At 36.6% G+C, this 24,648-nt stretch overlaps 1 protein-coding gene across 2 annotated transcripts in view; it reads right to left on the reverse strand.

Annotated features, from left to right (window-relative positions):
* Positions 1–486: 486 nt before the first annotated feature.
* The window catches only part of LOC119834182 (WD repeat and FYVE domain-containing protein 3), a 27,302-nt gene continuing 3,140 nt past the window's right edge, over positions 487–24,648 (reverse strand). Inside the window, exons 5-55 of one of the 2 annotated variants that reach the window (XM_038358488.1) lie at positions 24,565–24,629; positions 24,214–24,335; positions 23,928–23,966; positions 23,176–23,377; positions 22,784–23,103; positions 22,324–22,700; positions 21,979–22,148; positions 21,574–21,741; positions 21,296–21,441; positions 21,037–21,193; positions 20,660–20,856; positions 20,336–20,494; positions 19,913–20,044; positions 19,671–19,825; positions 19,363–19,584; positions 18,898–19,047; positions 18,517–18,686; positions 17,874–18,248; positions 17,301–17,585; positions 16,642–17,222; positions 16,220–16,375; positions 15,685–15,979; positions 15,438–15,558; positions 14,797–14,975; positions 14,280–14,366; positions 13,595–13,804; positions 13,273–13,451; positions 12,961–13,139; positions 12,605–12,807; positions 12,140–12,324; positions 11,728–11,986; positions 11,380–11,525; positions 11,174–11,274; positions 10,992–11,086; positions 10,661–10,890; positions 10,477–10,582; positions 10,040–10,189; positions 9,527–9,745; positions 9,280–9,431; positions 9,080–9,207; positions 8,590–8,824; positions 8,029–8,258; positions 7,624–7,877; positions 7,001–7,258; positions 6,398–6,583; positions 5,812–6,073; positions 5,422–5,724; positions 5,033–5,188; positions 4,681–4,841; positions 4,187–4,294; positions 487–3,866 (exon numbers count right to left, since the gene is read on the reverse strand). In XM_038358488.1, the coding sequence (XP_038214416.1) occupies positions 3,702–3,866; positions 4,187–4,294; positions 4,681–4,841; positions 5,033–5,188; positions 5,422–5,724; positions 5,812–6,073; positions 6,398–6,583; positions 7,001–7,258; positions 7,624–7,877; positions 8,029–8,258; positions 8,590–8,824; positions 9,080–9,207; positions 9,280–9,431; positions 9,527–9,745; positions 10,040–10,189; positions 10,477–10,582; positions 10,661–10,890; positions 10,992–11,086; positions 11,174–11,274; positions 11,380–11,525; positions 11,728–11,986; positions 12,140–12,324; positions 12,605–12,807; positions 12,961–13,139; positions 13,273–13,451; positions 13,595–13,804; positions 14,280–14,366; positions 14,797–14,975; positions 15,438–15,558; positions 15,685–15,979; positions 16,220–16,375; positions 16,642–17,222; positions 17,301–17,585; positions 17,874–18,248; positions 18,517–18,686; positions 18,898–19,047; positions 19,363–19,584; positions 19,671–19,825; positions 19,913–20,044; positions 20,336–20,494; positions 20,660–20,856; positions 21,037–21,193; positions 21,296–21,441; positions 21,574–21,741; positions 21,979–22,148; positions 22,324–22,700; positions 22,784–23,103; positions 23,176–23,377; positions 23,928–23,966; positions 24,214–24,335; positions 24,565–24,629 (9,890 nt within the window). In that variant the 3' untranslated portion in view covers positions 487–3,701. The remainder of the gene's footprint in view (positions 3,867–4,186; positions 4,295–4,680; positions 4,842–5,032; positions 5,189–5,421; positions 5,725–5,811; positions 6,074–6,397; positions 6,584–7,000; positions 7,259–7,623; positions 7,878–8,028; positions 8,259–8,589; positions 8,825–9,079; positions 9,208–9,279; positions 9,432–9,526; positions 9,746–10,039; positions 10,190–10,476; positions 10,583–10,660; positions 10,891–10,991; positions 11,087–11,173; positions 11,275–11,379; positions 11,526–11,727; positions 11,987–12,139; positions 12,325–12,604; positions 12,808–12,960; positions 13,140–13,272; positions 13,452–13,594; positions 13,805–14,279; positions 14,367–14,796; positions 14,976–15,437; positions 15,559–15,684; positions 15,980–16,219; positions 16,376–16,641; positions 17,223–17,300; positions 17,586–17,873; positions 18,249–18,516; positions 18,687–18,897; positions 19,048–19,362; positions 19,585–19,670; positions 19,826–19,912; positions 20,045–20,335; positions 20,495–20,659; positions 20,857–21,036; positions 21,194–21,295; positions 21,442–21,573; positions 21,742–21,978; positions 22,149–22,323; positions 22,701–22,783; positions 23,104–23,175; positions 23,378–23,927; positions 23,967–24,213; positions 24,336–24,564; positions 24,630–24,648) is intronic. The other variant, XM_038358489.1, reaches the window with a different exon arrangement.

The following is a 24,648-nucleotide window of genomic DNA, read 5'->3' on the forward strand; positions in this document are numbered from 1 at the left end:
ACCTTAAATGTTATAAATATTTTTCAGGTTTAAATTAAAGAAAAGTGTACTATTTTTTAAACAACGTTTTCGCATTTAACTTCCAATCTCTTTGCTAACATGAGCGCTTTTTTATTTTTATATATTCCTATTTCAAATATGCTTAGGTGTTTCTAACATTACATAAAAATACTACATGTGTATGGCTCGCATTGTACTTAATGTAATATTGTTGTTTCAAAATTTATTGTTGGGAGTAACTTTGTATATTTTTCTGAAATTATTTTTGGCTATCATATGTACATACTCGGGCATATGTGTAGATATTTTAGATAATGAGAGTTCAAATATTATAAAGAAATAAATATTATGGTTAGTAAGATTTGTTTCATTTTTACACCCGCTTGCAAATAGTTCAATACTTGTATCGTAATTAATGTATAATGTACCTAGTCATAATTTTTTATACATTTTCCTTTGAATATAGGTATTTTAATAAAACAAAAGTCTTTTGCAGTACTTTATTTATACATGAATACATTAATCAACGGCATAAACTTTAGGTGCCTACAAACTACCTAAACAACGTAACTATTGTCTGTAATTTATTATTTATACATTTAGGGCCAATTTCATACAAACATGCAATATAATGATACATTTTGCGTCTCATATTGTGATAATGAATTTCATTTCATCCTTGGATGATAAAGGTAACATGTTATATTATGAATAAAATAGACATTCACTTATATTACACAAAAAACTTCATAGTCAATTACAGCAATACTACAAATAATAATTAATTTTATATTAGAACATGTTTTCATTCAAAGCGCTTAATTATTGTACAGATAATGTTTTGGATTATAAATATTTCTTCTTAATTTATATTTTATTTCAAAACAAAGTAACAATTGATTACAAAATAAATGCCAAATTACAGTATAAAACAATTAAAAAATATATAACATCACATTGTTAAGAGTTAAATAAACCGGTAGCAAACACAAATAAAAAATCATATAAATCCAAAAATCCATATACGCGACTAGGAATGTAAACTAAAATGCATAACGTGATTTATGCTATCGAATAATAAAACGATATTCCAATAAGTTATAAAATGTCATATCGATATAATATCAAAATACTAATAATTTCTTAGGTATATTATATTCTTTTTACACTTTACCGCGAGGGAACATCACACTCAAAATAAAAATGTATATTTTTATATATAATTGTATAAGCAAAAATGATGACTAGCACTAACATACACAACAGCGATAGATACCGACACACTGCAGAGTGCACACCGTTGCAACAGAAAGCAAACAAACCGGTGCAAATATCACAATAACGAGATTAAAGTAACATAATCCTACTTTACGACGTTTCATTATAAACACATATAAAATTATTCTTCATAAAACATAAACACTACTTTAATATGACATAATATTATGTTTTCTTACATTATAAAGAATGAGATCTAAAATATATTTATATCAAATGATTATTATTTATTATTCATACAAAGTAATACTGATTTACACAATTTTTATTTGAAATCTTGCTGAAAGCTTTCAGGTATATTTAATGAAATATAACAGTGGAGGTGTCCCCATTGAGGATAAATTATTTTGTTTTCAATTAAAGGGTAAAATTTAAATATAAAGCCTGCCTCGTAATTCAAAATGTAAGAAATGACTTCTCAGTATATATCCTCATCATCTTGATTTTCATGGAAGCATTGTTTATTACTGTAATTCACTTTTTATTAAATTTTAATGAATACTAAAGAAAATAAAATAGGATTATGTAAGGCTATCAATAAACAATCTAACGTAAAACACAATTATATGTATTCAGCTTCCATCCAGAAATTAAAAAAATGAGTCACTATAAAATAAAATTATAAACACTGACTCATGATATAATATTGGCTACTTATATAAATTTGACCCATTTAATTTATCATACTTAATCATGTGCATTGAATAATATATTGTTGTTATGATAATGTTTAAAGGCTAAGGTCATAAACAGGATTCAAAAGCTTAACTTAAAAATTGTTATACTTATTCGATGTTTTTCATTATACTAATTTTAATCATCAAAATATGCATATCTCTGTAATATACTGCATTATATTTTATTTGCAGCAGAATTAAAATAGATACCTCATAAAGTATGTAATATATTGGTAAATTGATTTAATAATTACACTTTTTTTTTTCATTTTGAAGACTAAAGGAAATATTTGACACACCAAATTACATTCAGTAAAATTATTGTACCACAATGCAAAAAAATAAAAAATAAGCAGTTATTATTTTTTCAAAATATACCACTTTAATGAATAGGTCTCATTGTATTGTACGAAGAAATTAATAAGAATTCATCTACCGTATTTTTTTTTCCATATAATTTTAATAAATCGCAATACTGCTCTGTTCCATTTTGTACTAGACGTGGCGATGAACTTAGATCGCTCTAACACAATGCTACTATTTATATAGTTTTAGGTTAGAATTTGACAGCGTGCCTTATGTAATATATTTTTAGGACAAGATAATATTTTCTTTACTTACAATAACCGAGGACTCAGTTGCCTCTGTCTTTTTTTTTCCCAAGCATGTTATAGATTCACACTTCTACGTTGGCTATAAACATATATATTTGTTTGTTAGTAAAACGCTAAGGCAATTATTTTTATTAGTATTAAATATCTTAATTACTCTTTGACATTATAATGATGTAGGTATATAATACAAAAACAAGTGCGTGTTTTGCGCGCTTTTGATAATGTTTATTTAGCTAGACATACTCAAAGCAGATGCTATATATTAGTTTTGAGTCAAGTTCGAGATAATGCCAGTTCAGTCAGGTTTAGTTCAATTTCTTTTACATAAATTGATAGCTGCTCTAAGGCCGTAGTATCATAAATTTACGTATATTTTCATTTAATTGCTCAACAGTGAACATTGTCAAATACAATGGCTAAGTAAACATTGCAATATGATGAGCAATTTCTTAATAACTTTGTCTAATTTATCGGCTCTTTGAACTTTGGTGGTCTATTTATTACACACCTTGTTTTTGTTGCGTTTTGTTAAAATGACTAGATGTGAAATATTTATTATGATATCTACTTTTTCTCTCTCGCAGTTGGACATAGGATAACTCCGGAACGCGTAATTAAAACGCGTGCACAATCTTAGCGCCATATAAGTAACGCCGGCGGTAAGGTAAATATAACGGAAGCCAAATCCTTAAACTGGTTGGTTTAGATATCAAAATTTAAATGTTGCTACTACAATGTATGTTGATTTAGTGACGAGCGACATAGTGATTCCTGTTTCACAGTAGGTTGTGTGGTACCGAATCTTGTGGTTAGCGTTTAGTATAATATGTCTTGCTGAAGTGTAGTGTACTCAGGCCACATTGTGGCCACACTTGTGGGTGTAGTGTTGACAACTGTGAAATGTGTCGTGGCATAGTGTCCTAATGTAGAGTGTTAAGGTATGGTGTGTTGCGACCTAGTGTAGTATGGAGCGGTATGTTATAGTTCTCAATAGATAGTGTCGTGTGAGTACTGTGGTGTAATGTAATATGTAGCGGTGTAGCGTGTTACCAACTGGCACACTAGCGTGCTATGGCGTAGCGTGCTACAGTGTGGTGTAGCGCGTTCCGGCGTAGGTCGCGGCGGCGGCGCTCTACTCCTTGTTGGGCTGCAGCAGCTGGTGGCAGCGCTGGCAGACGCGCACGGGGCGCAGCGCGCGCAGGCGGCGCACGGGCGCCTCGTAGCGCGAGCAGCGGCCGCAGAACACGGCGCCGCACTCGCGGCAGTGGTGCCGCCGCTCCAGCGCCGTGAAACGCACCTGCGAACCACGTATATTAATGTAGTTACGCGAAATGATGGATTGATATTGCACAATATGCTCACCGCGGGCGCACAATCTGGGAGGATTTATTTTTCTTTATTTCAAACTTTTCTAACTTGATCAAAGCAGAGCAAGGCTATCAGACAAGAAAACATTAAAATACGTTATATAATAACGAAAATATGGGACATACTAACATTAACAAAATAACTATATAGTTCATATTATATAATACAGGTGTAATAAAAAAGAATATTTAGACATGTGCTCTACTTCTTTTTCCTTTTAACTCGTACTTGTGAATATATTGTACCTACCTGGCATTGAGTACAGAAGGGCGCCGTGTCATCCCGTATCCAGTGATCCGCGGGCCCACCACGAGCGCCCGCCGCACTCGACATGTCCGGTGCGGACCAACGGAATATCTACAGTAGTAATATGTCATATATATTAAATATTAACAAATTGATATTTAAGATCATCATGTCACGCGTTGCTATCTAGTTCCAAAATGCTCACAGCTGTTTTATTAAAGACTGTTTAAAACGATCTGAACTCAAAACCAGTAAGAACGAAGAAAAACGTTTAGTAATTTATTTAACACATCTTGGATTAAAAAATCCAAAATATTTTATGTTATATTATTTCAGCGTTATAAAGAATGAGCGAGACGTTCGTATTTCGGCTGTTTAGTACGTCTGCTCATGTTGTCTTATGTGTGTGAATGCGAGCGTCACGCCTCCACGCGTGTATGAGTGCGTCTGCAAGTGACACGGGTCCGACCGCGCTTGTAGCATGTGTGTGTGTGTACCCGGCCGCGCGCGTCGCCCACGGCGAGCCCCTTGCCGGAGCGCGCGGCGGCGACGGCGGTGACGGCGGCGGGCGACAGGTTGTCGCGCCGCTCGTACGCCGTGTGCATCGTCAGCTTGCCGCGCACCACCAGCCGCCGCGACCAACGCACCACCGCCTCCTCTGAACATATATTAGTAATTATTTAATAAAACTACTAAGCAAAAGAATGTATATTTTTACGTCGCTATCGTCCCAACTACGTGGAATATATATTAATGACAACTTAGTAAATTAAATTATTAAACAATATTGTATTTACATAATATTAGAAATACACCAGTGAGACGGATAATACTAGTCAATTATCTAACCTTTGCTAGTATCATTCTTGACTTGCGGCGTCTCCTCTTTAGCGTGTTCGAGAACCACAAAAGAGTCAGTGAGGCTTGTATCAGACTTGCTGTTCCGTAGTGCGTCACCTTCTCCACTTGAACCCACTTCACTGGATCCAGCTATGCTGCCACCACCTGGCAACAATAATAATTAAGTCATGTCAGTTTTTGAATTGTTACAATTTAAATCGTGGAGAGCCGATTTAGATATTCGAGATTTTTTGCTTTACCTCTGGTAGAGAGAAGTCAGATAGACTAGCGCCGTAACGTATTGCGTATCGAATCAGTTTACTTTACCATAAGAAGGTATCACTACAAAAATTAATTAAAAAACTATGAAAAAACGGTTGTGTGAAATTATAACTTACTTTTACGGAACATCGGATTGCCCTTAGATTTATGACGTAACACAACATGCTCTTGCTTCTGCAATTTATTTCTTTGCGCATGACTCTCTTTATCCAAGCCTTTTTCATTGTCATAGTCTTTTTCATCCGAATCTACATCATAATTCTTTATCTCTTCACAGGAATCAACTTCATTTTTATCCGGGAATTGTTCATTATCACTGCAGGTGTCCTTATCATCGTGTTTGCGAGATGATTCTTTAGCACTTGTAGTCTCTCCTATATCAGAAAGCGAACTTTCTGAACCCGATTTAGCGAGGTTACCTGAAATATGATTTCGAATTATTATAAAAAAATATACGTTAAACCCTACTAAAGATTTAATATAACAGTTTCCAATTATTAAATTACCCTCATTTTCTTGTGATAAACTCATTTGCTTAACTAACTCTTCAACTCGTTTAATAGCTGCCTGCCTTTCATTTGACTCAGTCCTCACATCGCTTTCGGATTTAATTTCACTTTCCGTTTTTGTATATTCGCTCTCTTGCACTGAAAGTTTTTGTTCTGTTTGTTTCTCCGTATCCACGGAGCCGGACGCAACATCGAAACTGTCAGCTTCTGAACTGTGAGCTTCCTCTTCAGTCTTGGGTACATATTCTATGGACCACATCTGAAAATGTAAATCAAATTTAATCAGGTTGAATTTCTTTTTGTTCTGATACTCGACCAAGGTATTGTTGAAAACCTTGGTCGAGTATCACTAGCAACTATTATAGCAAATTTCTGTCGTTTATTTAAGATGGAGTGGTAGCTAGGGAGCTACTTAGCAACTGGGGTCCTCCCTAGGGACGGCAGTGATTTATTCCTTAAATGTCACCAAAAAAGTATGTACTTTTTTTCTTAACATTTAATCACGACATGGTCAGGTTTATCTTTGTTCAATTTGAGTATATCTAAAAAGCAGTAAAAGCGTATGTATGTATCGTGCAGTTACCCTCACAACGCCGTCCGAGGAGCCGGTGACGATGACGCTGAGCGGGTCCCAGTCGCGCGCCTGGCTGAAGGCGACGCACAGCAGCTGCGGCGCGCGCTCGCCCGAGCCGGCCGCCGCGCCGCCCAGCGCCTCGCCGTTGATCGACCACGCCTGCACCCAGCTGCCCGCGCACGTCGCTATGTCGCCCTACCCGGTCCAAGTTAACCGATATATACATTTAGGAATCTTAACAGAAATTCTACTTAAGTTTGGAATGGAGAATAAGAATGCACGCTTGAGACCAACATAAATGGGTTATGTGGTACTGCCACTGACAATTGTGGACTACCAATCCAATTTCTGTAATTTCGAGTCGCTTCAGTGCCGCGGTCGCGGGTATTATTTACAATTCACCAGTGAATCTGTACTTTACAAACAATATACAAAAAGAAACATAGTAAATTATATCTTTCGGTTCCATTCAGAAGTCAGGCAAGTCGGAAAATCGTGAAATGCACTTTTTCTTTGGCTAAAATGTTATACCGACAAAATTGTAAGTACTCTCCCTGGAGGTGGTAATTCAAAATTCCACCCCGCATTTAAAATGCAGATATAAGCACTTACGGTAAGATCATCAATAGCGAGCGCGGAAACCGGCGGCAGCGGTTGCGGCGCGTGCGCAAAGTGCGGCGGCAGCAGCTGCCTCACAAAGGTGCCGCCCTCCGCGTCCCACACGATGACGAGCCCGTCGCGGCTGCCGCTCACCACGAGGTTGTAGGCGGCGCTCGCGGCCAGGCACGTCACCGCCTCTTCGTGCCCATACAGACACGTTTTGACGGTGAGACGCCGACGCCGCGCCCAGTACTGCCATATAGTCACGACCTGGAACAGTTTATGTGCTGTTTTGTTTAGCTCGCATTCCATTATAATGTAACTAACACGAGACACTTTGTAACAAAAAAAGAGAATAAAAAATAGGAGAGAGGAAGGCATTTCTTTAGCTTTACCAGACACGAGAATAATCTATCTAATCTAATATATAATATCGTACCACCAATAATATTATACTAAAGCTGTGCCTTGTCCAGGTTGTATGGAAGATATCATTATTAAGTGATGAGGCAGGCCAATAAATTATACCTACTTTTGTTTGCATAGTTTTAAAAGGGAACCCTCTATGAACAACTTAATTAATGAGTTGAATCGCTTTTATGAGTTAGTAATAAACTAACAAAATCAAATCTTACCGTGCTAGTTCCCGCCGTGACTATCGTCTTATCAGACAAACACACACAAGTGACGATTTCGCCGCACGCCTGTGCGACACTCTCACACACAAACACGGCCTTATCGTTATCATAGTTTCCTATACGCAAGGAATGATCCGCGAAGCCCCAAGCCACATACTTATTATATGCGGGGGGCATCAACACTTTGTTCTGTTCCACGGCTAAAATTGCCTTTTCAGTGTAGAGAATTTGTCCGACTGGCCCTTTTACCTCTGTTAAATTGAAACAATATATTAATATTATCGTTTTTATTTTATAAACGAATAAGAATAAAAATAGTACTTAAAAGTTATACAGCCGTAAACAATAAATTTGAAATCTTTTAACTTAAGTATAATTTAGGATTCAGAATAATTGATATACCTTTTACGGGTTGCAGTGAGGGCCTCAAATTTTCCAAATTATGGAAAAACAGTTTTTCTGGCGGTGTAATAACGCCTTGAGATTGTATTATACTATTTGGATCAAGTATCGTGGAACTACGCTGTGACATCTTCTTGCTTGGATGTGCTTTTTTAAACAATTGCTTCGGTATTTGGCCAAAGTTGTTAATGAAGCCTATAGTTGCGTTTTTCTTTAAGGGATCATCAATACTGTAAATAAAAAATACATTATAGTAATAAAACAAATACAACACGTAAATCGTTGACGGACTTTGGTAGTTTAAGTAGCAGTAACAAATTATATTATTATTTATAATTCCAAAATTAATTCTCAAACCATTTGTCATTCTTAAAAATATAATTTAATTTTGACTAATAAGAGAGTCAGAATACCAAAAATTTAAAATATATTTAGTTGTCACAAACATAACATCTACCACCCTGCTCCCTGCGTGACCCTTAACTTTAAGAAAGTCCTTAAAGTTAAGGGTCACGGTCTGAATGTTGCTAGAAGACTTATATACTTAAGTATGAGGCCCACTTGTATATATCGACGTTGCCCTCATAGAAGAGGTGGTGGAAGACGTTGCACGCGTCGACGGCGGGCTGGCCCTGCTGCTTGTGGCCGAACACGAGGTCGATCCAGTGGTGCAGGCGGTGCGACACGTGCTCCGACTCGAGCGCGGCGCGGTGCAGGCGGATGAACTCGCGCGGGTCGCCCTTCGCCCACGGCGGCAGCACCACGTCGCCCAGCGCCACGCCCGACTGCTTGCAGCCTGTGTACACCGTCAGAGCTTATGTTTAACACTAGCTTTCAGTACGCGGCTTCGCTCGCGTAGTCTAAGTCGCGTAGTCTCGGTGTTTCATATGTATGTTTAATTTTATCTTCCACACTTCTTACCAAAATTTGTAAATTCTGTGTTTTCTTAATTTAAAGTGTTTTTAAAATTGAAATAAAAAGTACCTTATTTGAGAATTATTTTTATGTTTGAAAATGGAAGTTTTAAGGTTGACTAGTTTCAAACACATACCCAAATCGAAATTATTTGAATTGACCAAAAATTCGGGTAGGTAGAAAAATTCCGGGATTAATTCTTTGACATCCGCCATGTTGTGCCTTGATGCTGAATTCCATGCTTCTTTTATAGAATGGAACATTCTGAAAATAAACAATTACTTATAATATTTCTTATGTCTTCTCATAAATAAGCTTATTATAATTCAAACTTACCTATCAGCCAAATCAAAATGTCCCCCTTGTAGCCTCAAAAAATGCTGCGTAAAAGGTTCCATACGTACAAGATAGGAACAGACTATCATTGCAGACGAATAATGAGTGCCGTAATGGTAGGGAGGCGTTTCCCCATGTGGATCATCCCATTCCTGTTAAAATATTACATTATATAGTATATACACATAATATAATTTACTGTAATAATTAATATAAAATAATAATTATAATATATATGATGTTGTACCTTATATCTTTTCCTGAACTGTTCCAATCTCTCAGGACTCTGAGCTCCCATTGGTTTACTCAAATCTCTAAAGGTAGCCGGATCGTTCAAATCCAATTCTAATGAGTCATAATCGGCTAAAATCCACGGAAACACTGGATATTGCATTAGATCATTGTATGATCTACCAGCAAGTGTGTTCAAATGCATTAAGTATTGGAAGTTGGTTATTTCGCCTCTCTAGAAATATTAAAACAAAAACGTTTAATGCAATATCTTTATAGTCAAATGCATAATGAAAAAAAAAAGTGTAAAAACTAATATTTTATTTTTCATTTACCCTGCCACCCTGCAGTAGGATTCCTTATCCCTTTCGCCTTAAAAGTGGGCTGCGGATTCCCAGGGACTAACACAGCGAATGTTCATGGGCGGTGGTAATCGCTTACCATCAGACGAACCACGCGCTCAGCTGCCCGCTATGACATAAAAAAGTCGGAACCGCGAGACGCAAGCCGTGCAACAAGCGAAGCTCACCAGCCAGCGCTGCGTGACGGACGTGTCGCCAATGAGCGAGGCGAGTATGCCGGCGGGCTGCTCGACGGCCACGCCGCGCTTCTGGCCCGCCACCGAGCCCGCCGCGCTGTCCGCCATGCCCGTCGCCAGGGCGGTGAACCGGCTGTACACCTGCCCGCACAAATTCATATTTATACTCGAACGTAACTGAGTTAAATGGAATGCTTTATACATCGCAATAATATAGTTATCCTCTCTCGGTTTAATGAAACGTTATGAACGGTGGTAAACAACCAGTGAAACTAAAGCCAAGCTATGAAAATGAATGTGGTATACATTAAGAAGAGTATTAAAAGAACATTGCAATAACTTATATAATAAATCCAAATCAAGAACACATATAATGTACTTGTTCTAAAAGAAACTACCCATCATATAAGTTACCATATATATATTACCTTATTCCGTATTTTTCGTGGAAATGCTAGTAAGTAATTACGGCCATCGCTAGAGAAAACTTCCAGCGCAATCGGCTGCAACAGATATCTCCGCTTGTGTACTTCTCTGAAAATAATATTTATAAATATATAACATGCAACAGTTACTATTTAACATAAATTCCAATAAAACTAAATACTCTACCTTATATCTTCATATAAGAACTTAGAGCATTGTCTCTGGTTACTCCGTTGTATGCCTTGACTTGGCAAGATAGGTTCATAATCATCCGGACAACTATCCAAATCACGTATTTCCCTGTTCTTTAGCAAAGTGAATCCATCAATTACGTAGCAATGTTCTCTTCCGAATAGCAGTAGCCCTTCTGTTGTGTCCAGACCTTGGATTCGTGCGCAACGGAACATATGAGTTATCTGAAGGACAAGTGTAAAAACATCGATTAGAATAAATTCACATATTTAATCGCAAAACTAATTATGTAATTTATTCTCAATATTAAAGTAAAAGAAGATACCTTTTCATGGTGCTCGAGCAACCTTAACAGAGTTTGATTATCGGGAGGTGGAGGTTGTTCATCTTCATCTTCATTATCAGGTCCATCCTCGTTTGCTGCGTATCAAAACCGGTAAATTTTTATGGCAATAGAAATCGCACTAATAATTATATATTGTTCACATTTTAACTATTTAAACTGACCTTCTGTGGATTGATTATTGCCTCTGCTGACAACTCCACTGCTAACTAAATCAGATGGAGAACCTTCCTCATTGACGACTTCCACTGAGGTCTCCCTATTGCTGAAAAAAAAAGATCTCATTATTTGGGGCTTAGAGAATACATCTTTAAAGATCGAATTATAACTCGTGAAATTTAGTTATTTATATTTGACGTTTATATGACACCTTGTTATTTCTTCGTCGAATGTCTGCACATCTGAAGCATCAACACTGTCCGCTTCTCCAACACTGCTGCCCGTGCGCCACTGCTGGTACACTCTATAGTACTCTTTGCTGTCACGACTCTGGGCCACCTTGTACTTGAGTTGTTTCTGCAATATATGAAGTATCAACAGGTTAAGTGCAGAATATTATCAGTACTGTAATGATGATAGTAGGTATTTTCGATAAAATATTTTGAAATCTTATTCACCTGTAACGGTAAGGAGAGGTTCTTTTCATATTTTGTAATTTTTAGTTTTTGTTATTTATTGAGGAATTTTAGAACAACATGGTGTGTCAAAAGCATCATACATGATCGGCGCGGTGCAGGTGCGGCGCGTAGGGGTAGTGCGCGTAGAAGGCGAGGTTGCGGCGCAGCTGCTTGCGCATGCGGCACGGCCCCTCGGTGCAGTGCAGCGCCCACTTGTCGAGCGGCGAGGCGCGCGGCGGGCCCCACAGCGCGCGCTCGCGCGTCAGCTCGCGCCACGCGCCCGCCCACTCCGCCTGCACGTAGCGCGTCGTGTGCGCGCACGTGTTCGCCGCGCACAAGGCGCTCCGCACCCACGATTGTCTGCCGGAAAAATGCATGCTGTACAACAGTGCTCACTTCATAACGGCGATTTTGAGGTACAGTTGAATTGTATTATAGTAATGTTATTGCCTTTTATAATTCTAGCTAGTTTAACAAGAAAATTTTTAAAAATTTTAACCAAAATTTATTTACCTAACAAGTTGTACATGGTCTTGCATATAAGCCAAGGCGTGATGTCTCGGTAGCCTCGGTCGCAATTTCCCCGCATCGTCTCGCTTCACTTTCGTGCGAGACGCCAAGCGCGTCAAACCACCTGTCACTTTTTGAATCTTCGATTGAATTTGATTATGGAGTTCCCAGGGCACACGATAGACGGCCTAATAGTAAAGCCATGGTTTTAATAATCATGTATTTAATTAGCTATTACAAGTGAAGTACGAAAAATAATTAGTTTATATTATTGCACAAGTTATATTTGCAATTAAACATGAGTTTAGTCGCTATAATAGAAATTAAAGTTACAATTATTTACCAAGCCTTTCAAACTCTTACAGAATACGAAACACCTTCTGCAGTGTTGTTTATTCATTTCCATTAATTTCACAGTACGAACAGTAAAATATTTTAAAAGCAATACAACATATGATTTGCTCCTACCTTCCTCTCAGTATCAATGTACGTCATCCACAGTTTATGTGCGGCGTCGTGCAAGTGCTCGCGCACGGTAGCCAGGTCGGGTGCGCGTGCGCCGGCCGCGGGCGCACTGAGTGTCACCTTAAACACTTCCTCTATGGCCGGTTTCTTACACGCGTAAAGCTCCTCCCACACGCGACGAGCTGCGCCGGCCATTAGATTTCGACCTGTGAAGAGGAAATACATTGGTGATTTGTAACACATGTTTGATTAATATGAAATTTATTTTAAATTTCTAATTAATATTGGTTGTTCCATATATTTAAATTATCATCATAATTAAAAACTGTACATTTTAATATAAACATAAAAAATTGTACCTTGATGGGCAGTTAATTTATCGTCTCTAGATTCCAAGTCTCCACTGGGATTCACATGCCAAGTGGTTCGCATATGGGAATCCAGCGCTATCTTCATGTTGGCGCTCAGTTGTAAGAGGCAATATGTTAGGCAACCAATAAACTCCAGTTCGTGATTGCCAGCTCCAAATATAAGCAATCTAGACCAAAAAAAAGGTAAATATTTTACATTTATAGAAAAAAATAAAATTTTAAAAAGAACAAGTACTAAAAAAACAATCTAATAGAGAACCTTCTGTTTTTTTTTTTTAAGTTGGTTGACAAAAGTATTACCTGTTAGTAGTGAGTTTATGTAAAGCTTCAAGGACTGACATCTGATCAGCAATGGAGTCAGTACAGCGAGACAGAAGAAATAATATTGTTCTATTCAAACAGTGATGTAAGCCCTCTAGTGAGACCATAAGCGACTTCTTCTTTGCTTGGGTTACCAATTTCACTAAGAAATCGAAAACCTATAAAACACAATACATAATTAAACGATGGGTAATTCAAGTTGAGTGACTAAATTTTATATCTATAACTATAATTATATGCTAGCCAAATGTATCTTTGGAATTGTGGAAAAGATATAAAATTATATTCTAAGTTTACAAACCTCATGAGGATCTCTCGACAATTGTCCTTGCCACAATTTGTCAACGAGTCTTGCGGCCAAGTAGCAAACGTTCGATATATTCGATTCGGAACCAAATAGTTCTGTATTGAGTAGGTTTTCCATGAGAGTAGTCAAAACTTCCGTTTGAAATTCAGTTTGCTGCTCGCTTGTTGAGTTCGCGGGTGACGCATCAAGCACTAGGTCTATAACCTACAACGAACATATAAAAATTTAACCCCAACTTTACCAATCGTTTATGTACCTATGTATATTTGGTATATTATAAACAAATATATATCATATACATTTCATAATGAACCATTTATTAGCGTTAACTCATAATATTTATAACATTTCTCGGACATATTTTGCATATTGTCAAAATAATTAAAATATATATTGTGATAGCAAGATTTCATTTAGTAAGTTGAGTAAATAATCATAACAATAAAATTGTATGACATTGCATTATTATATTGATGTGTATAGTACATTCCATTCCCAGTTAGAGCCAGAAAAGATTTTCATACATGTGGATTAGTAAAGCGTTTACGTAATACAACCATTGAGAATAGCGCCTGAAATTTTAGTATGTGAAGTATCATAGAAGAATTAAGCATTAGTACGTGTATATAGAACCTTTTAAAATGACATAGGTGATTTTAATAAATATCCGCATATTTACGCAATAAAAGTATGATCTTGGCGCAGAGCAGGGGCTACAGGGCGTACAAAACATTGACGATGGCACCGAGTCAGACGCAAATGGGGTCTATAAACAAATATTCAACGCGACCACTCAGTACGATGGTTAATATCGTAATTATTATAGAAATATATTCAATTGGCAATTTGATGAGTTTAGATTATAAAAAAGCAAAGTATTAAAATCTACACTCATATCAGTGCCTATAATTACTCGTATTTTACGATTTTATTTACTACATCACAACATCAAAGGTTATTTGGTTGAATTAGTTTAAGTGCTTTAAATAAATATAGTTTTAATCCGCCTAATCAATGCTTTTATAATATTTGTAATTATAGTCTTCTTATTAATTTAAATTGTTCTTATTTCAATCTTACACATTTACAAATTGTTATTAAAGCGGACTTCATTTCAACACTTATATTTATTGACCATACTTATTCTCAATTAAATCTAGTGTACATACATTTCTACAAAAGTATTAAATACTTACAGGCGAAGCTTTAGCCGTAACGTTTAGTGGCAGCGAATCGAGCACGATAACCTTGAGAAAGTCCATAACGGCTTGTCTCGCGGGATGATGCGTTAGCGCTGCCGTGTTACTCACAAGCACCACTTCCTTCTCAGATCCGGGTGTCGATGCGCCTGAGCTTTCCCCACTTTCGCAAATAGCTGCAGGTTTATTATGAAAAGTATAGATAGTATAAGAATTTGTTTTTCTTTTTAATTCTTAAAAGTGTATTATATACTTCGATACTTATAAACAAGATATAGAATTACCAGCCTTCATAAAAAAATTACTTAAAAGTTAAAATTATTGTCGAGTGTTAATACACTGATGACACTGATAACACATTAAAGCAAAATCAAGCTTATCAGCTTCAAGGTATTACTAAAATAAATTAAATTTATTTATCTACAAGGCACCAAAACTCGGTTTTGTTATTGATGGTGAAGCTTATATGCATATTTTTTAAATTTGATTTGATTTTGAGAATGTTTAATCACACAGTACCTCGAAAACATTACGAATGACATTCATAGCAAATATCTTAGAAAGAACCGTCCAAATTTTTATCAAGTACTTTTCATTTCATTATATTTTCATTTTGTGAATGGTACACAAATACTTACGCATATGAATTTCATCAGATGGATTAGGTGGGAAGAGTATTGCCGCCAGCGCTGTCAAAACTTCAGCAGTCATCATCAGTGTTACGAAATCCGGTAAAGTATTGTACAGCGAAAATAGTACCTATATAGAAGGAATCTATTGAATTTATGTTATTATTAAAGTGTTCAATTATGAAGTTAAAATTTGTATAAGCAAAATTTAATGATTATTTAGATTGTTCTTATTCCCATTGCATTAAGTACCTACCTGTATAATAGCCACAGGATGTTCCGCAAGCCATTCCGGCAAGGAACCAGCTTCAGCATGCACCAATGACCGCACAGTGGCCAGAAGGATGACCACAGCTTCTGGACAAAGCGTGATCCTGGCAGCCAGTGCAGCCGAGGACTGTCTCTGAGGAGCAGCCGCTCCCCAAGCGGCGGCCCATACACGTTCCACTGAGACCGTCTTCTCTGGACCGATCTGACGCATCGGCTGACCGAGTGTTAGACCGAATAAAAGGTAGTATAACTCGGGGATTTGAAGGTGGAATAGCGATAACCTGCGTTAGAGGAAATAAACTTTACCTGTGGTGATGTATCATGTAGAAACATATGACTATATATTGCCAAATGTTTTATATAGAACGAAATTGCTTTAAAGAAAAACCTTTATAATTTGCATTTATTTAATGCTATAAAACTGAAGATTAAAAATAATCTCTTCATTGCAAACTATCATAATTAATTTGAGACGAAAATTTTAAACATTCAAAGTGCGTATATGTGTGCAAGTAAAGTACCAGGCGAGCAGCGTAAAGCCGGAGGTGTAGAGCAGGGGCGCGTGCAGGTGCGAGTGCGAGTGCACGGCGGCCGACACCACCACGCCCGCCTGCTGCCCGCCCGCGATCAGCTCCGTGTGCCGCAACCAACCGCCGTTGCCGACGCCCTCGCGAAACCTGACAATTTTTCATAAAGATAATCGAGTCAAGTTCTCATGAAACAATATTAGACACTTGATTATTAAACAGATGAATGAAAAATTTAACAATTAAAAATTTTACTTAAATATATCAACCAAATACATATTGTTTAGTCAACTTGATATACGTTGTAAATTAAAACGATTTATAAAATAAGTAATATATTAAGTTTAGGTGCATGATTTACATTTTTTTACAAAATATTAATCAGTTTTATCGGCATTCTTTACTTTTTTACATACCTTTGCATTATAGCAGACTGTTGTCCTTGACCAGAACACAAAATGACTAGAATACGTAGCGCCCATAGAACTGTAGTCGGATGGACATTTTCTTGCATAAAACTGAGAAGCCAATCCATCCCAAGTACTCTTGATATTTCCTCACAGACTATCGTATTGACCAAATTACGCGTTGTAAACAGCAATCCGTGTAAAACGCAGAAACATTTATTCCTGAGAATTATATGTTCCCCTTCACTCTCTTTGTCGAAGTCATTCTCTATTGTGACAATATTTTGTTCCGTTTGGGATGGTAAGGGTAAGGTAAATGCCATAAACTGTCCAAGGCAGAGTAAATCAGTGGGTCGGGGTTGACCACCCAATAAAGCTGCCAAAAGATTTATGAGAACATTTTTTGTGCAGCCAACTTTAATATCGTTCACGATGTAAAGTAATTTAGGTACTAATTGTAGCTCTCTCATTGTGCGTAAGTTGTGCGTTCTGTGAGCAGTTTCTGTCGCTAATTCTAACAAATGTTCCAAAAGCGATTTTATTAAGCCGGCGGGAGCACCAAGCCATACATCTAAGTCACAGATAAGGTCCTGCAAAATATTAATTAGTTATATAAAAAAATTTCCATTATCATGCAATAATTTTTTTTAACAAATAGGTGAATTTACCTGAAATGCAGTTAAATTGGGAATTGACGACGTTTCCTTCTGACTATCCACAGTACCAACTAGACCGAATATAAGGTGTAATATGTGCGAGTTAAGCAGTTGTTTCTTCCTCTTCAACAACATTGCCAATGTTTGATAACCTTTCCGTCTGTCCATTTCGGCTTGAGCTGCTTTATTTGACCTCACAACACAAACTAAGGCCTTCACGCCTGCATACAAACATTCTACATCTTGAGCCATAGCTATTAAACCTAATAATACTGAACATCCACCAACCGTGTCGATCTAGAATGAATATTATTTATAAAATAAATTAATACAATGATCGTTAACATGATATGATATACATACACTTGGTCAGAAAACAAAAATAAATAAATATTGTCTCTATGGTATTAGGAAGTGAATATTGAATATTGTATATAATTTATTAATAATAAAAACATAAAGTGAATATACAAAAGACATTTCCATTTATTCACCATATAATTAACGATAGTAGTCTAATAGAATTACGAAAAAACTCAACACATAAGAAAATCATTAATAAATTAATAGATACGAAATATTTACCATAATAGCTGCCGGTTTCGGACAGAACACCCTGACTCCAAGATACCCTACAACAACACCGCCCAAGCATCTAGCCGGGCCCATTAAATGTCCAGCCGAATTGTGGAGGATTCTAATCGGCGTTGCATTCTCGTGGGACGACATGCCCAACTGCTTTGCTATCGCCTTATTATCATTTTTGCTGTACACTTTACGAATTTTCGCTAGCGTCAGTTGCGACATGGCCCTTGCATTAATGCCAAAGACAACCTTTTCTTCGGCCACTAAAGGCGCTAAAGGTTCCTGGTTTGGACCGGGCGGTACTGGCGCTTGCAACGTCCCAACGTAGTGCGGTCCCAGTTGATAGATGACTGATATTGTTTGAGCGGGTAGAACCTATACATAACAAACAATTGCTGTTATAATAATATACAAACAGGATCACTTACATCGTTCTATATCTATTCCGATAGACGGCGCTTTATTAAAAATGTTACAAGTTACATTACAACTGTTAACTTCTTTGACCGTGCGGGCAAAGTCACGGGCGAAAACATCTATTTATTTAGCAAGACTTCGTTAAAAAGTACGTTTGAATCGTAAAAAAATATAAACACGATAAAAAAAGAAATTGCGTCATTATATCAATGTCCATGAGACTCACGTCCTCGAGCAGCAGCGCGGGCCCCTGGCGCCAGAGCAGGCGCGAGTAGCGGCGCCAGTGCGGCGGCGTGCCCACCACGCAGTACACGCTGGACGCGCCCGACAGCGTGGCCGCGCCGCCGCCCGGGTTCGCGCTCACGTAGTGCAGCTTGCCCGAGTGCATGTGCTGGCCTGCGCACGCGCATTGTATGTTCCGATGCCATTATATTATACAACAGCCTTATAGTTTCTGAGTTTTACATTGCATTATATTGCTGGATTAAGAGCTGGTTTATAAGCATTAGTGAATGAAATCGTAAGCCTGACTATATGTATATATGATAATTCTTCAAAATATAATTAAGTAAAAATAATAACTATCTAAAAAGATAACATTGCTTACCATCCAGATATAGAGAAAATGATGAGTTCTTAAGAACAGCGCGGTTGAGAACTAGCGCTAAGTGGTGCCACTGGCCCTCGTGCTGTAAGTCTGGACACCACACACGAGCGCCGCACTCACCCGTACCTTCCGGCTCCCATTCACCTACATCTATACAAAGTACATATTTTTTATAAGTTATAAGTATTTCAAAGCTCAGTCATAAAGTAACATAACTAATTTAACATTATATTATTTATGTTTAAATAATTTCAAATATCCATCGATTTGTCCACCTGCGTCTGTCCGTCCATCTTTTCAGTTCTTCTCACACCTGTGTTATACTCAGTTCTAACTTTATATGTCATGTAATAGTTTAAGTGTGCGACCCATACAGAATAAGCAATCAGTTATTAACATTTTCCTAATTTTGAAAAATAAAAAGAAACGGTAAAACTAGGCTGAAAATATTTACTGTACACTTACTATGCGGAACTAAAGTTTCCTGAGTCGAGACAATAATCGCCTTATCTCTTGCTGAAAGCACTAAAGCAAGGCACACAAGATGATCATCTCTTGAATTATTGATATTTCGCACTAGCGTAAGCAGTCTAACGCAATGCGGGTCTGTACGAGCTTCTGAATATTTTTCAACACATATCCACGTGGAATATGTTAATCCTGTTTGTGGTGGAAATACTCGATCACCTGCAATAATATTGAGAAAAAATTTATTGGAACTAATAGTATAACTATTTAATTTTTGGTGTACATTTGTATAATATATTGTGTACCTGATCCTATTCCACCGAGTGTTGAAGTATCTTGAGAGCCGAGAGCATTTAGATTAGCAGACTGTGGCGCAATACTTGGGAGGTAAAGACAGCCGAATCCTTCCGCTGACATATCGAACTCAACGAAAGGGGGTAATGTGCATGAATTCTGCGATCTATAAAATGTAATATGTTTGGTAAAACATAACTCATTGAGGGTTAAATATAATAGACTATTACTACGAATAGATAAATAATTTTACCTGTAATCTCTGGGTGTAGTCATAGACACCAACGTTTTGATCCTAGTGAGTGGAACAGGTCCACCCGGTTTGCAAACTTGGCCAGGTTCTGGTGCCAAACAATTAAGCGGATTTCCCATTCTTAAAAACTCCCTGAAATTTTTTCTCATTAAGTCAATGCAGCCAGTAATGATGCCTAAAAAAAACTTAAGATCTTCTTCTTACAAGGTTTATATTTTGTTTACGCCTATAAAAGCGAGGAGAAAGAGACGACGTCGAGGGGGTCTCTTTACCCTGTCCCGGTTTTTAATTCATATAATATGTAAAATTTACATCATTTCATAAAGTGTAAAATATATTTTTAAACTTTCATTTTAATTACAAATATATTTTATACCTAACTATTCATTACATATATTATGCATAAAAACCATAGTATAATACCTGAGTTCCGTAGGCCTTAGCGCGTGTGCAGCAAGTCGCTCCAGAATGTACATGGCTTGCGCATGCAATGGGTGTTTCTCCGCTCGTAGGGCGGCACTACATACACTTAGCACTACACCTGCTAGCCCGCCACCGCACATCACTTGCTGATTGCGTTCACTGTAAATAAGTAAAATAAAAATAATAAGTAAATACTTATGCAAGAATATTCATCCAAAAAGTAGATCCGGCTCAAAGGATCATTTGCGTTTATGTTCATTAGCATTCCTTTAAATTCGCTTTATCCGCAGTACATTCTAATATTATTCGGTTTATCAAACATACCTTCTAACCAAGCTCTTTAACACGTGCGCGAGGTAGTCCCTTAGCGCTCTAGCTTCGGTCTCGTGCTCTTGCGGTCGCGGTAAAGCTGGCAACAGCTTGGCGAGCACTATCACCACTCCGGGGTGGATGACCCACGCCTCGGTGGACGGTGCGCCTATAGACAGGTTGAGGGGAGTGGATCGGCCCGCTGGTTTCGCCTGAATAGTTTATGTTTTGATATAGTTTACTTAGGACTGAGACGTAAGGTAACTAAATAACGCTTAATTTTTTGTAATATCATGACAACGTACAAAATACAATGGATTCATCACAGAATACATTAACAGAAGTGTTTTTTTTTATAATATTACATTTAATTCACAGAAATATCTAATTACCTCATTGATTGCGGAACTTTGTCGCGTTAAGCTCGGTGATTTCACATTGAGCGATCCAAAAAACAAAGGCTTGTCAAACGAATCTAAGGCCACATCATACAGCAATCTCAGTACAATACAAGCATGAATAAATTCCACAGGCACTTTATCTGGAAAACTACAAAAAGAAATTAAATTAAGAATAATTAACAATAACCAATATTTGATTCTATTCACACTGCTAGGGCACAGGCCTCCTATGAAAGTTATTCACACTTACGTTGTTTCTAATATGTTGCTAGTAAATATTTCGTGAAAGACTTCATAAAGTTCCGGGTCACCAGACTCTGTGTCGTTCTGTAATTCTGTATCATTTGTAAAACAACCAAGGAGTCTTATTGTTTCGTACAATGTCGTCATGCAGATCTAAAAATATTATTATTTGTAGCATTAAAATTATAAAAAAAATTCAGCAAATAAAACATGGCACTAAATATTTTTAACGGCAATAATAAATTACTAAAACTAATCAACATTTTTTTATTCAGTAAATCATACCTCATGGTGAAAAAACTTCGCATTAGCTGGTTCGAAACGCATCGCCGTACTAATAGTATAGAAGACAATGTGTATTAGTTGTAACATATCGCGGTCCATCAATTTGTCTCCTTTTAATTTTCCTTCCAAGGAAACAAGAACGCTGGTAACGTAGACAAAACCGCTGACCTAAAAATTAAGATTGTCGAAAAAATTAAATACACATATTTTCCTAATTTTTTTTCATTGTTTAACTATACGATCTTTCAAACATATTTGCAAATAAATCTGATTACTCAAAATTACTTATTATTCGGTAATATATACATGTTTCTAAATGAAAAAAGATTAGAATAATACAGGTAAAACTAAAGACTTAATTATCTAATAAAAAATAACAGCTACAATGCAAGAGAGGAAGTTTACCTTTCTAAATATCGTCCGGGTGCGATGTGAATCCCTTAGACAAACCAGCAAAGCTTTCAAAATATGGAGCTTTAAACGGAAAGCATCATTGGGTGCAGCGTGCATGCCACACAGCAACATGGACATGTCTTCTTCGCCGGAACCACTCACAATTAACTCTCGAATCACGCCTGTGAAATATTCGAACATTTTCATTGCTTTTTTTTTAAGTGACGAAATTTTTCATGAGTGATTTGAAATGATAATACGTTTCTTAGGCTAGCAATCTTATTGCCAATACCGTTAAATTAAATATGATTAAAAATTTATAATTCTATGTACGAGTATGTTGTAAAATATACATACCTAACGCTTTAGTCCTACATGATTCATAAACAACCATTCCATGTACACACTTGGCGCCTCCGCAATCTCTGAACACGTTGCAATTATTCACATTTCCATTCAACAGAGCTGTCAGACCTTCCATGACTAGAGAGCCTAATTCTTCTTCTTGAATGTCGATATTTGGATCTTGTATCAACGAGTCTTGTCGTGATTGACGCTTTTTCCTCTCCGGTGCTTTTGGAGATTCAGTTGCGTTTGAAACTGATTCTTTCTTATCCATTTCTTCCTCTAGTATCTGTTTGTCTTTTAAAAATACTGCATATCGTGTTAAGCATGTCACAAATACTTCTAACATGCCAACCTCACGGTATACATCTTTGAATAGTGCATTATGTCTGAAAATTAACCGGTTATAATAATTCAACTGTTTAACACTTTGGTTCAAGTTAAAGAAAACCATTATACGTAGGTTACTCACTTTAAAATATTCAACAATGTCTTCATACACAATATACTACAGCTTCTTGACTTATTTGCTTTCAATAATAAAGACAGAGATATCAATTCCTTGCAGGGTACAAAGTTCAGTTGAAACACAATAAATTCGAGTAACTCAAAAAACTTCTCTTGTATCTCCGCGTTTTTGGTGTGAACTCTTTCCGAAAATTGGCTGAGGGTGTTTTGGTTTTCTAATATAAAGTAATTGGCATTGTCCGCGTGATACACGCTAGATATTGCATCAAGAATTGTGCAACATAATGCTGGAGAGTTCGACTTCAGGAATACAGATTGCAAAACCTGTAATTTAAATTTTTACATTTTATTTCATTAATAATCTGTTATCTTTTTTCATTCCAAGCGTAAACTTACCTGAAATGCTTGAACATTTCTAACTGCCTGTCCTGGGGTAGACGGCTGCGGTAAGACAAACCCTTGCAACTGAAATAGTTCAGTATTAGCGCGGGTTGGTCGCAATTCCGAAAACCCACACGCACAAAGTGACGATATCATGAGCACAAGATTCCTTAGAGCCGCTCGAGCTTCTGTGCCGCTGACTCGTTCTTCTTCCAACCTTAAAGTGTAAAATAAAACCTTTTATGATTGTCGCTTCTTTGGTTTATAAAAAAAAAACACACAATAAATGAGCTCAAATGTTTAATAATATAGTTGAAATGCGAAGATATTTTGCGTTTTTTTGGCCGAGATGCATAATAAAATATCTCTTCTATATGAGATTACAATGTGCATGCTAATCTATTCAATCCTTCCATTGGTTGTTTATGTTTGACACGCACACACGCACGCACACACACTAATTTAGTTGTTAATAATATTAACTACTCAGTGGAATTTATTATGTACTTAATTTTTCGTCAATATAATGTTTTAAGCTTAGCAACACATTTGGCGATTCAATTTGATTTGTAAAGATTTCGTTTCGATTAGTTTAATAGTTTTCCTTACACCAACACCATAATGGAAATACATTTATCTATACCTGTTACCTTTTTGTTCAAATCTTGTGCCTTTGATCTTTTAATCATGCTTTAATATTTAAATTAAATCAAGATGCATTATTAATAACTTTAAAAATAATCAAATAAACAATAATATGTGCTTACCCTGACGTTAAATAATCAGGTACATCTTGTCTCTCATGTCTGTGACAATAACAAAGATAAAAATTGAAAACCTAGGAAAAAATAAAATAATCTAAGCAAAAAAACGAGGATTCTAAAGCAATTTATGAAGTAACTATCCAGTGTACAATGGATGTTTTAGGATAAAAATCAATAATCATGCATAAACTACTTATAATCTTGAAAAAAAATGCTTTTTATTAAGTAGGAAATCTACTACAATCACAATGTCTAAGACTTGCATAAATTACTTGAATATTGTACATACTTAAGAAGAAATTCCGATAGAAAAAGATATCCTTGACAAGATCTAAAATCATCCAACAATAACTGACTGACTTCACTGGAATCTTTTAGAAAGCAGAAAACTGCCACAAACATTTCAACAACCTGTAAAAAAATTATTAATTGAAGCTGAGATGAATTAACTGAAGGTAAAAGGTACCTACATATTGTATTCAATATTTGTTTCTAACATATACAAAAGCTTTTAATTTCTAAGTGTATTAGGAAATTACATGATTTTATTTTACTGGAAATCACCTCTTTTGTTGTTTTTTTAAACAATTCTAATTTAAACTATAGCCAAATAGTACAGTATAATTTAAACCAAAATTACCTCTAATGGGGTCAATTCTGGAATTTTTTGCATATTTTCAATACACAAACCAACACATCCTTTGTCTGAAAATGGTAGAGAAAA

The sequence above is a fragment of the Zerene cesonia genome, chromosome 19, assembly GCF_012273895.1.
Source record: "Zerene cesonia ecotype Mississippi chromosome 19, Zerene_cesonia_1.1, whole genome shotgun sequence".
In the NCBI taxonomy this organism is placed as follows: Eukaryota; Metazoa; Arthropoda; class Insecta; order Lepidoptera; family Pieridae; genus Zerene; species Zerene cesonia.